The sequence below is a fragment of the Aegilops tauschii genome, chromosome 4 (genome assembly GCF_002575655.3).
Source record: "Aegilops tauschii subsp. strangulata cultivar AL8/78 chromosome 4, Aet v6.0, whole genome shotgun sequence".
In the NCBI taxonomy this organism is placed as follows: domain Eukaryota; kingdom Viridiplantae; phylum Streptophyta; class Magnoliopsida; order Poales; family Poaceae; genus Aegilops; species Aegilops tauschii.
In genome coordinates, this window is record NC_053038.3 from 496155225 (window position 1) to 496166087 (window position 10863).

General features: G+C 50.4%; 2 protein-coding genes across 2 annotated transcripts; one reads left to right on the plus strand and one right to left on the minus strand.

Moving 5' to 3' along the window:
• The first annotated feature begins 614 nt into the window (after positions 1 to 614).
• Positions 615 to 6347, plus strand: LOC109742064 (boron transporter 4). Its single transcript, XM_020301144.4, has 13 exons — positions 615 to 753; positions 1819 to 1925; positions 2034 to 2116; positions 2921 to 3113; positions 3211 to 3349; positions 3428 to 3602; positions 3719 to 3885; positions 4022 to 4195; positions 4509 to 4604; positions 4688 to 4804; positions 4948 to 5270; positions 5385 to 5652; positions 5749 to 6347. The coding sequence occupies exons 2-13, from the start codon at positions 1822 to 1824 to the stop codon at positions 5908 to 5910; spliced, it is 2001 nt and encodes a 666-aa protein (XP_020156733.1). The 5' UTR covers positions 615 to 753; positions 1819 to 1821; the 3' UTR covers positions 5911 to 6347.
• LOC109742070 (butanoate--CoA ligase AAE1) lies at positions 6317 to 8637 on the minus strand. The gene is made up of 2 exons (XM_020301151.4): positions 8030 to 8637; positions 6317 to 7867 (listed from the first exon to the last, which is right to left on the minus strand). Exons 1-2 carry the CDS (start codon positions 8528 to 8530, stop codon positions 6398 to 6400), a joined length of 1971 nt encoding a protein of 656 aa, XP_020156740.1. The 5' UTR covers positions 8531 to 8637; the 3' UTR covers positions 6317 to 6397.
• Between the last annotated feature and the right edge of the window lie 2226 nt (positions 8638 to 10863).

Consider the following 10863-nt stretch of genomic DNA (forward strand, 5'->3'; position numbering starts at 1 on the left):
TAACATAGCTGCGCCAGGACGTGTGGGCATTTTTGCTTTGTGCCACACGCGCGGGGTGGAGATGAGAGTACTTGTTGGGCGTGTGGCACGAAGTAGCTGCGCCCACACGTGTGGGCAATTCTAACGTTCGCCCACGCACAGCCCGTGTGGGCTGCCTCCTGCTCACGCCACACACGGTTTATGGACGGATGTCTAGTATGCCACACGTATGGGCGTTATCGGTGTCCAAAGAAAAAGTACTGTGTACTCCGCGTCCTACCAACCGACCGATGATGGACTTGGTGTAGTAGCTGTAGGAGGGAGGGACCCCAAGTTCAAACCTCGTACGTACCACTACACTACCACCAATAATCTGGGTCTCTGGTCCGTCCGTTTGACGAGCCGTACGTGTCCGTGCATCCCGATCGCGGCACGGGACGGGGCAGACATCTGCATCGAACCGCCGCAGCCGCCGTGATCCCATCCCGGGGTCGGCGCCTCCGGTCGGGTCCACGTGTGCGCACCCACCCCACTTCCTTCCTCCCTCCCCACTCGTCAGTGACACGCGCAAGGGAATTAGTCTCGCCCCGCCCGCGTATAAGTAGCCGCCCACGGCTTGGCCCGGGGCCGAGATACCACACCGCGTCGCCGCCGCCGCCGCCTTTGGGCACCACACCAGCTGTTTCTACCGCCGCGCCGATCGAGGAGAGCCCGCCGCTTCCTCCCTTCATCCTAGCCAGCCCCGCCGCCCGCCGCCTCGCGTTCGGATCACCGGTACGTAGACTCTCCCGTCCGTCTGCGTCTCGGTTTGGTTTCTACTCCAGCTAGTATGTCTGTGGGCGGCCGAGATCGATCGTTGCTCCTTCTCCGGCGCCGCCTGGATCGTTGCTCCTTCCCTTCTTCCGGCGGCTCCCGTTCCATTTCACAGCTTTGCAACCTCGTGCTAGCCTTGTGTGATTTACTCTCCACGTCCACGAGTGGGCTGATTTCCTTTCGAGTTTCTTATAACAAAATTCTTGTATATACTCCCTCCGTTTCTAAATATAAGTCTTTGGAGAGGTTTCATTATGGACTACATACGGAACAAAATGAGTGAATCTACTTCTAAAATGCATCTATATACATCTGTATGTGGTTCATAATGAAATCTCTACAAAGACTTATATTTAGGAACGGAGGGAGTAGTAACTAGAGCTCGACGTCTTTTGTAACAACGAGTTGAGGTGATCAGCTCTTCTTCTTCGTCAAGTCGTGTGTAGAGTACATTAGTTTACCCCGTGCGTCGTTTCTATTGGTAGCTAGCTAGTACTACTGCTACTACCACCTTCTTTCTGGTCAAACAAAAGCAAACAGATTTTCTCTCCATGTTTAAGCCACCCGATCCGAGGAAAATACCCTGGTTCTCAATGAACCTGATTAAAAAAAAGTTTCTGGGAAAAAATAGTAATTCAGGAAAAAGTCAAAAAACTTTGAAACTTTTGACGAACAAACTTCCTACTGGCGTACTCGTACAAAAGTTCGATAAGGAAAAACTCCCGTAAAAATAATCTAAGCAAAAAATAATTTCCAGGACAATATACAGCCAATAGTATAACTATAATATAGTGTTGATTTTGTTTTTTCGCCAACAATACCACGAAAGTCATTTCTTCGCGAAACATTTTTACGTGAGTGTAACGCGTGAGCAACTTTGTTGTCAAAATTCATGATTTTTCGACTATTTTGCGGTTACTTTTTTTTCTAAGAAACGGGTGCACCTACCGCCGGGTTCCATTTGTTCCCCTCCTCTGATTCGATGCCTATTTTTCATATAATAGTTGAGGCTGTTTCTCTCATCAGCTCATGGATCTACTGAGGAGCCCCTTCAAGGGAGTGGTCGCAGATGTCAAAGGGAGAGCGCCTTGGTACAAGGACGACTGGCTTGCAGGCCTCCGAGCTGGCTTCGGGTCAGTTTTTTTCTTGTATTTTGTGTATTTAAACAACCCCAACCAGATCATTTTCTACATATTTACTGAGGGATTTGCTTATGTTTCTTCCCTTCCAATGTTTGCCAGGATATTGGCACCGACCATGTACATATTCTTCGCCTCCGCGCTCCCTGTCATCGCCTTCGGAGAGCAGCTCAGCAACGAAACAAGTAAGACAAATTTTAAAATGGTCTTAGCCATCTATATTTTTTGATCATGCATTCGTTTACAATCAGATTTTAGTTTATTCAAAACAAAAGGTTCAGAATCCATTGACAACAGTTTTCCCCATATAAAATTAAATTTGATTTATTTTGTTTGGATTTTTTAAGGCACACACATTTTGTTTGAGTCCCCACCATATTTAGTTTGTTTTCCTAATACGGTATAGGGGTGTGGCTATATCTCGACTTAACCAAGTCTCGGTAAAAACGGAAATTACACAATGTAAAAAGGAAGAAAGAAAAGATTAAAAGAAAATTTTGCACAGATCTTCACGTAAGATCTCACGAATATAGCATTGAATGAGACTTCGTTAAGTCTCAGTCGACTGAGATTTTGCAATCCCGTACAGTATAATCTTTTCAAATATGCCATAAATTTGTACTACGTACGGAAGTTAAAAGATTCTTAGAATGTTTCACCTCCAAATACATGGAGTTCATTACTTTAATCCCCTTTCCTCAAAAAATAAAAAATTAATTTAATCACCTTGATTTGGTGAATAAAGCGTCTGATTTGTTTAGGAAAGACAATAATGTGCATTATTAGTTCCCTTTTTATGCCACAATGCATTAATGGGAGGATCTGGTACAATCTTTTTGCATAATAAAAAACATCAACAAATAAATACCATTGTGAAAAATCTAATCTAAACAAGTAAATGCTTGCCCTCTTAATTATCACACTCTACTACACATGGGTAAGTTAGAATTTTCACGAAATCTCTAACACTAAGATGTGATCTGTTTCAGATGGTATTCTCAGCACAGTTGAAACTTTGGCATCTACGGCGATATGTGGGATAATACACGCGATTCTTGGAGGGCAGCCAATGATGATCGTTGGAGTCGCGGAGCCTACTATTATCATGTATACGTATCTCTACAACTTTGCCAAGAAGCAGCCAGGTCTAGGAGAACGGCTATATTTGGCTTGGGCTGGATGGTACGTAGTACTAGTAGGTACTAAAACAGATTCTACCCCCATCATGTGACAGCTTTGATATTGTAAACGTAAATGCATGCTATCTCTTGACGTGCAGGGTCTGCATTTGGACTGCTATCATGCTGTTTCTCTTGGCAATGTTCAATGCTTCCAATGTTATAAGCAGATTCACGAGGGTTGCAGGAGAACTTTTCGGGATGTTGATCACCGTTCTCTTCCTGCAAGAAGCTATCAAGGTATGCTATCATGTCTAGCAAATTAATCCTAGTTATTTTCACCGTGTGGAGGATACTTAATACGGGTATAAATTGCAGGGAATCGTGAGTGAGTTCAGTATGCCAAAAGATGCTGAGATCTCTGACCGCGGTTCGCCGATTTACCAGTTCCAGTGGATATATGTCAATGGCCTACTTGGTGTTATTTTCTCAATTGGTTTGCTATACAGTGCACTCAAGACTAGGCGGGCAAGGTCATGGTTGTATGGCATAGGTTGGTCACACCTTTACTTCATTTATCTTGTTGTGTCTATCTATTAGTTAAGTTCAAACCGATCGAACTCTCTGCTATTTTCACTGATCATCTTGCCTTTGAGTTGCCGTTTGCAGGATGTGTTAGGAGCTTCATTGCTGATTATGGTGTCCCACTCATGGTGATCGTGTGGACGGCATTTTCGTACACACTACCGGGCGGTGTCCCTTCAGGAGTGCCTAGGAGGCTCTTCAGTCCACTTCCCTGGGAATCAAGCTCACTGGGGCATTGGACCGTAGCAAAGGTATAAAGTTAAGTTACTAGTGGAGTTGTGGTTCTAGATGTGTAGGTATTATTCATGATCTTAACAGTCCAAACTTAGTAAAGCTTATATTTGCATTCCATGGTTCTGAATTATTTTTTTCGGGATTTACTTTCAGGATTTGTTTTCCGTCCCTCCGGCATACATATTTGCAGCCATCGTGCCTGCTTTGATGGTTGCAGGACTTTACTTCTTTGATCATAGTGTAGCTTCACAGTTGGCTCAGCAACAAGAGTTCAATTTGAAGAAACCTTCTGCCTACCATTACGATATTTTGTTACTTGGATTTATGGTACGTCGTGTCTAATTCATTCTACTTGTAGACTCTTCTTTTGTGAGCCTTTTCACGGTTTTGTTAAAAACCTACTAGTATATAATAGTTAACGGTGTATGTTAGTGAAAAGTACGACAATACATTTTTATTCGTTGTGTGGTACATATATAAGAACGTTTATTAGTGAGGAGGGGGAATAAGAGGCCTGCATTGTACATTTTACCCGTGCACGGTAGAAAAATCACTCTATGAAACCAAATTACATTTTAACTCCAAATTCAGATTTACCATGTCATGTTTCCCTTTCTCATAGTATGTGAATATGGTGCAGGTCCTGCTATGTGGTTTGATTGGCATTCCTCCAGCAAATGGAGTACTTCCTCAATCCCCCATGCATACAAGAAGCCTTGCTGTCCTCAAGGGGCAGGTTAGTGAAATTCAGACTGATTTGCATCATATGCTACGGTTGTCTGCATTGCTCATCCCTTTTCTATTTTTCTGTCAATTTAGCTGATGCGCAAAAGGATGCTTCGAACTGCCAAAGAGGGCATGTCGAACCGTGCAAGCAGTTTGGAAATCTATGGCAAGATGCATGAAGTGTTCATCGAAATGGATAACAAACAGGATGTGAGTTTCTCTATCTTTGTTACCTTACTATCTCATTTCCCCTTCATGTCATGCACAAGCACACCACATTTAAGGTTTTTGCAGCAGATGATACTGCACCAGTTGCCAAAATGGCTTCTAGGCTAAAAAAATCTATTATGCAGGCTGATTCTGTTGACAAGGACTTGAAGAGCTTGAAGGATGCTGTGCTGCGTGAAGGCGACGAGGATGGAAAATTGGCTGGAGAATTTGATCCAAGAAAGCATATCGAAGCACATTTGCCCGTTCGTGTTAACGAGCAGAGACTAAGCAACCTGCTGCAATCCTTACTGGTTGGTGGCTCCGTCGGAGCTATGCCGGTTATCAAGATGATACCAACCTCGGTCCTCTGGGGTTACTTTGCCTACATGGCCATTGATAGCCTACCAGGGAACCAGTTTTGGGAAAGGATACAATTTTTGTGCATTGGAGCAAGCCGGCGCTACAAGTAATGTCTATTCTGCATCTGTTCATATAATCTGAACAAATGAATGCTTCGTTTGTTAAGATTCAGCGATTTCATAACAGATTGCACTAACCACTAGTATTGTGACCTTTGCAGGGTCTTGGTAGGTCCCCATGCATCATTCGTGGAGTTAGTGTCTCCGAGAACGATATATGTCTTTACCATCTTCCAGATTGTGTATTTCTTGATATGCTTCGGCACAACATGGATACCGATAGCGGGGATCCTCTTCCCGCTGCCTTTCTTCCTTATGATTCTCATCAGGCAGTACCTACTCCCCAAGTTCTTTGAGCCCAATGACTTGCGGGAACTGGATGCGGCGGAGTACGAAGAACTTGAAGGGGTCCAACATGAACACACACTGGTATATATAAGTTCAGCTTATTGTTTCATTCTCTGCAGTGCCGCAAGGTGTCTGTCGTCCTATGTTAATCTGAAACTTTTTTGATTCCGCACGCAGGAGGAAGATGGCTCTATCTCAGGAAGCTGCGACAGCAGGATCGACGCTGAAATATTGGATGAACTGACAACACACCGTGGGGAGCTGAAGCACAGGGTTGTAAGCCATCGTGAAGAAAGGCACCTTCAGGTTCACTCAAACGCCATTCAACCAAGCGTCTGAAGATAGAACAATGGCCCAAGGACCGACCGAGGATTTCACCGATGATTCTATCAGAAATGAGGGAAATCCTCAGGCAGTAGCTCTTTGCCGGATGCACCATTATTGTTGGCTGATATGCATATGGTACTGTAGTATAGCTTTTCCCATAAGTCAGGCAATTTAGCAGTGAGAGCAGCAGATTGAAGAAATTACTGGATAGCAATGGTGAGGAGTTGAAAGATTAGCTCGTCAGGTATTGCCGCAAAACTGTTGCTCTGTGACCTGTTGTTGCCTGTGTGTGCTTATTAGCTTCCTTTGTTTGAGCGTACGAGTTTGAAAATATTGCTCGAGAATCTATGGATGCCGTGTGTTTTGGTGCCTGTTGTTGCCTGTGTGTGCTTAGCTTGCTCTGTTTGAGTGTAAAAAGTTTTAGTTTGAAATGATGCTCTAATTAACAACCGAATGGCTTCGATTTTAATGAACATGTCACATCATTTTCAAACAAATGTTACAGTTTGCTGCTGCTTCCGGTCTTGGTCAGGCTGCCCATGGCCCGGGCCTTCTCCCGGAGGACAAACTTCTGCGTCTTCCCCGTCGAGGTCTTGGGCAGATCCTCCTCGAACACCACCGTCTTGGGCGCCATGTAGTGCGGCAGCCTCTGCCGGCAGAAGCCCATGATCTCTGCCTCCGTGGCGCCGGCGCCGTCCTTCAGCTTCACGAATGCGCATGGCGTCTCCCCCCAGTGGTTGTCGGGCCTCGCCACGACCGCCGCCTCCAGCACCGCCGGGTGGCTGAAGATCACCGACTCCACCTCGATGGAGCTGATGTTCTCGCCGCCCGATATGATGATGTCCTTGGCCCGGTCCTTGAGCTGGATGTACCCGTCGGGGTGCCGCACGGCGAGGTCGCCGGTGTGCAGCCACCCGCCGGCCATGGACTCCTTGGTCGCGCTGATGTCTTTGTAGTACCCGCTCATGACGGTGTTGCCGCGGAACATCACCTCGCCCACCGCCTCGCCGTCGCGCGGCACGCTCTCCATGGTCGCCGGGTCCTTGACGTCGACCTCCTCCATCGCGACGTGCTGGAACCCCTGCCGCGCCTTGAGCCGCGCGCGCTCCTCGGCCGGCAGCGCGTCCCACTCCGGCATCCACGCGCACACGGTGGCGGGGCCGTACGTCTCCGTGAGGCCGTAGATGTGGTACACAGCGAAGCCGAGCTCCTCCATCCCGGCGAGCACGCGGGGCGGCGGCGGCGCGCCGCCCGTCATGACGCGCACCGTGCCCGGCAGCGGCTTCCGGTCCGCGGTGGGAGCGTTGAGGATCATGTTGAGCACCGTGGGCGCGCCGCCCATGTGCGTCACCCCGTGGCGCGCGATGCTGTCGAAGATGACGGCGGCGGTGAAGTGGCGGAGGCAGACGTTGGTGCCGCCCTGCATGGCCACGCCCCACGGCAGGTGCCAGCCGTTGCAGTGGAACATGGGCACCGTCCACAGGTAGGTCGGCATCGGGGTGATGTCGTAGGCGAGGACGGTGCCGATGGTGTTGAGGTAGGCGCCCCGGTGGTTGTACACCACGCCCTTGGGCCGCGACGTCGTGCCGGACGTGTAGTTGAGCGTGATCGGGTCCAGCTCGTTCGCCGGCCACCGGATGTCAAACTCAGATGGAGCGCTCTTGATGAGACCCTCGTAGTCCGCCGCGCAGCCGGAAGCTTCGCCGGGGCCGGCGTCGTCCGAGATGGTTACGAGGACCGGAATGCTGGCGGCGTTGGACTCGGAGTCGGCGAGGCGCTTGAGGGCGGCTCTGCCGACGTCGAGGAGGCTGGACTCGACGAGGAACACCTTGGCACCGGAGTGCTTGAGCAGGGCGGACACCATGGGCGCGTCGTGGCGCGTGTTGAACGTGCAGAGGACGGCACCGGCCATGGGCACGGCGAAGTGCAGCTCGTACATCGCCGGCACGTTGGGGCTGAGGACAGCCACCTGCACACTCCGAATAGTGAAAAAACAGAGAAGTTCCTACTATCACTCCGACTATTTTTCACCCTGAGATAGAGTAGATCACGGACGGGCAGAGAGCAAGCAAAGCAAAAAGGCAGAGAGCGACAACGGCGGATGGGAGCGTGACGGCAGTTCCATACTCACCACGTCACCGCGGGCGACGCCGAAGCGTGTGGCGAGGGCGGCGGCCACGCGGACGCAGCGCTCCCGCACCTCCCTCCACGTGCGCCGCCGGGCCTCCCCGTACACCACGGCGGCGCGGTCGCCGTACACCGCCGCGGCGCGCTCGATGAAGCTGAGCGGCGTCAGCGGCGCGTAGTTGGCCGCGCAGCGCACCGTGCCGGCGTCCATGTCCAGCACCTCCGCCTCCTCCTCCTGATCCCCGCCCCTTCCAACCAGGCTGGAGAAGGACAGCGACGACAGGGACGCGCGCGGGCGGCATGGCCATGGCGTGGAGGGCAAAGAAGTAAACGCGCGCGCCCCGGCGAGATCGGGGGTGGGATTAGAATAACCCCGGTGGGGATTAGAATAATGGTGGCGGATCAGCTGGGGCTGGGGTGATCCGATGCCGTCGCAGACGCTGACGATGCTGCGGTGGCGATGGGTTACTAGTCTACGGAGCAGCGCGGCTCTGCTGCTGCTCATGGCGGGGGGCCTCCTCTGAGAGTGAGAGTGAGAGTGATGGTGTCAGGAGGAGGATCACGCAGGCAGGCCACGGGCTGTGTGGGATGCAGACAACCAACTTGCATCATCAAGCTGCTCTCTGGATAACAACAACAGGCACTGATGGGATGGGATGGAATGGGTTGTTGGATTACTTCGTGCTTGCTACGGAAGTACCTGCTCCAACAAAATTAGAGGAAATGTTACAAAACTAGCGTCGGTTTTTAAGATTTTCATGTTGTTGTAAGGATTTGTCATGCTCTAAAGAGAAAAATGCCATGTGTTATAAAAAGAATTGTACAAAAATTGCCACACTGCACAGAGTAATTGCCATGCATTCGATTGGGATCTGACGGTCGTAAGGGCGTTCGTTGGGATTGCTTAAAAATCAGATGTTCGCTAGTTATCAAAGTCCAAAAATTAGTTAGGCGTCGCCTGGTTGCTCTCTTTGAACATAGTGATTTGGTACGTTTGGGGTAACATGTCTGCAAGCCCATCAGTACACAATTGCATGAAGATGAGAAAATGCAGCTCGCATTGGCGTGATTACACTAATTCAAACCACCAACGATGGAAGACCTCGTCGTTCCATACAAATCAAAGTTCAAGTCACCATATCGTCCCAGGGTGGTTGCGGGATCATTGCTTTCGATAACTCTCTAAAGGTCACCGTTACCAATCTGGTATAAGTGTTGCCTCCAGTTTGGTCATATCGCTCAATTTCTGGCGGGCAGAATCATGTACCGACAAGACTATGACACCTTGGCGAGCCAGTGCATCACCTCCCCCACCGCCTGCACCCACCGACAATGCTACGCCAGTTGACGTGCTTTTGCATCTTGCCCTCGCAAAGGAGGGTGTCGCACTGAGCTTCGATACTGCCTTAGGCATGTTGGAACTGTTTCCGCAAGAGCAGAGGCTGCTCTCGATGAACTCCAGGTTGTGCTGATCCGCTGCCTAAGCTTCATTGGTTATACAGATGAGGGGCAACATTCTATGGAGGTTCCTTCCCTCGTGCTGGACCCTGCCTGTAATGCCAACTGCTTCCGAGAGTGAAGTCGTCGTTGAGGTTGTGGCTCCAATACCGCAAATTATGACTGGGCTGCAAGAGCTAGGGAGCTCATTTTGCCACTCTAGATGGTGCTTTCGAGTGAGATGGGCTCACTAGGGTCCCCGGCGGTGCCCATGACACCCTCACCATTACTGTTGAGGATATAACCATTAAAGTCACCCGCCCAGGAGGGGCCGGGTTACGTCATAATGATCATCACGTGAAGCCCAGTACCAAGCTTGAGGATGGCGGATCAATAATGGGCTTAAGACCCGGAGGCGGCTTAAGGCCCGTAATGATTAACCGCCGTTATGGCAAGACTTGTAATATAAGGCAAGAGTAGTTAAGAGTCCGAGCCGGATACTGTTATAAGCCGGCCGGAACTCTGAGAGCCGCGGGCGTCAACCTCTCTATATAAAGGGATGACCCGGCGGCGGTTCAGGGAGGGACAACAGATCGAGAGCCAGGCATAGCGATTAAGCTCCCTGGTCATCGAAACCCTAAGTAATACCACCTCAACTGGACGTAGGCTTTTACCTTCACCGTAAGGGGCCGAACCAGTATAACCCTCGTGTTCCTTGTCCCGCTTAACCCCTTTAAGCTTCCTAGCTGCGATGGCTCCACGACTAAGTCCTTGCACGAGGACATCTGCCGTGACAATTCCACGACAATTGGCGCCCACCGTGGGGCCAGCGCACGGTGGATTTGAGTTCTTGAAGGGCAGCTTCGAAGGGCTCAAGGAATACGCTGCGGGCCGGATGACCAAGAGTCGTCGCGGCAAGCTCTACATCAACGTTGCAAACTGGGGCCCCGACGCCGGCTCAATCGAGTACGGGTACCGGGTCCCCTTCAGCGGAATCCATGTCTTTATTGGCAAGATTGGTGAGCCGGGCCTTGAGCCGGACCTCTGCGTCGATCTCATCGAGACGGCTCAGCGTGCACGACCCGCCCGGACTCTGCCTGCCTTGAAGCATGCTTTCGTAGGATGCGTCCATGGAGGACTCTCTGAAAGATCTGGATCTGGCGAGGAGACGGCCGCTCGCTCTGACAGCGAGTCATCCATAGAGGAGACCGACTCGTTATACCAACTTCAAGATGACAGGCTCAGGGGTTGTTTCGATGGCGACAGTATTCCGGACCCCTTTGAGCCGCCGAGCCGGGTTGGAATCTTTATGGCTGGCACACAACCTGTTCAAAACCCCGTCGCCGGGGCAGGAAGCCCTGTGCCCCCGCCGGTTCAGGTGCTGATGGATCTCACAGACAA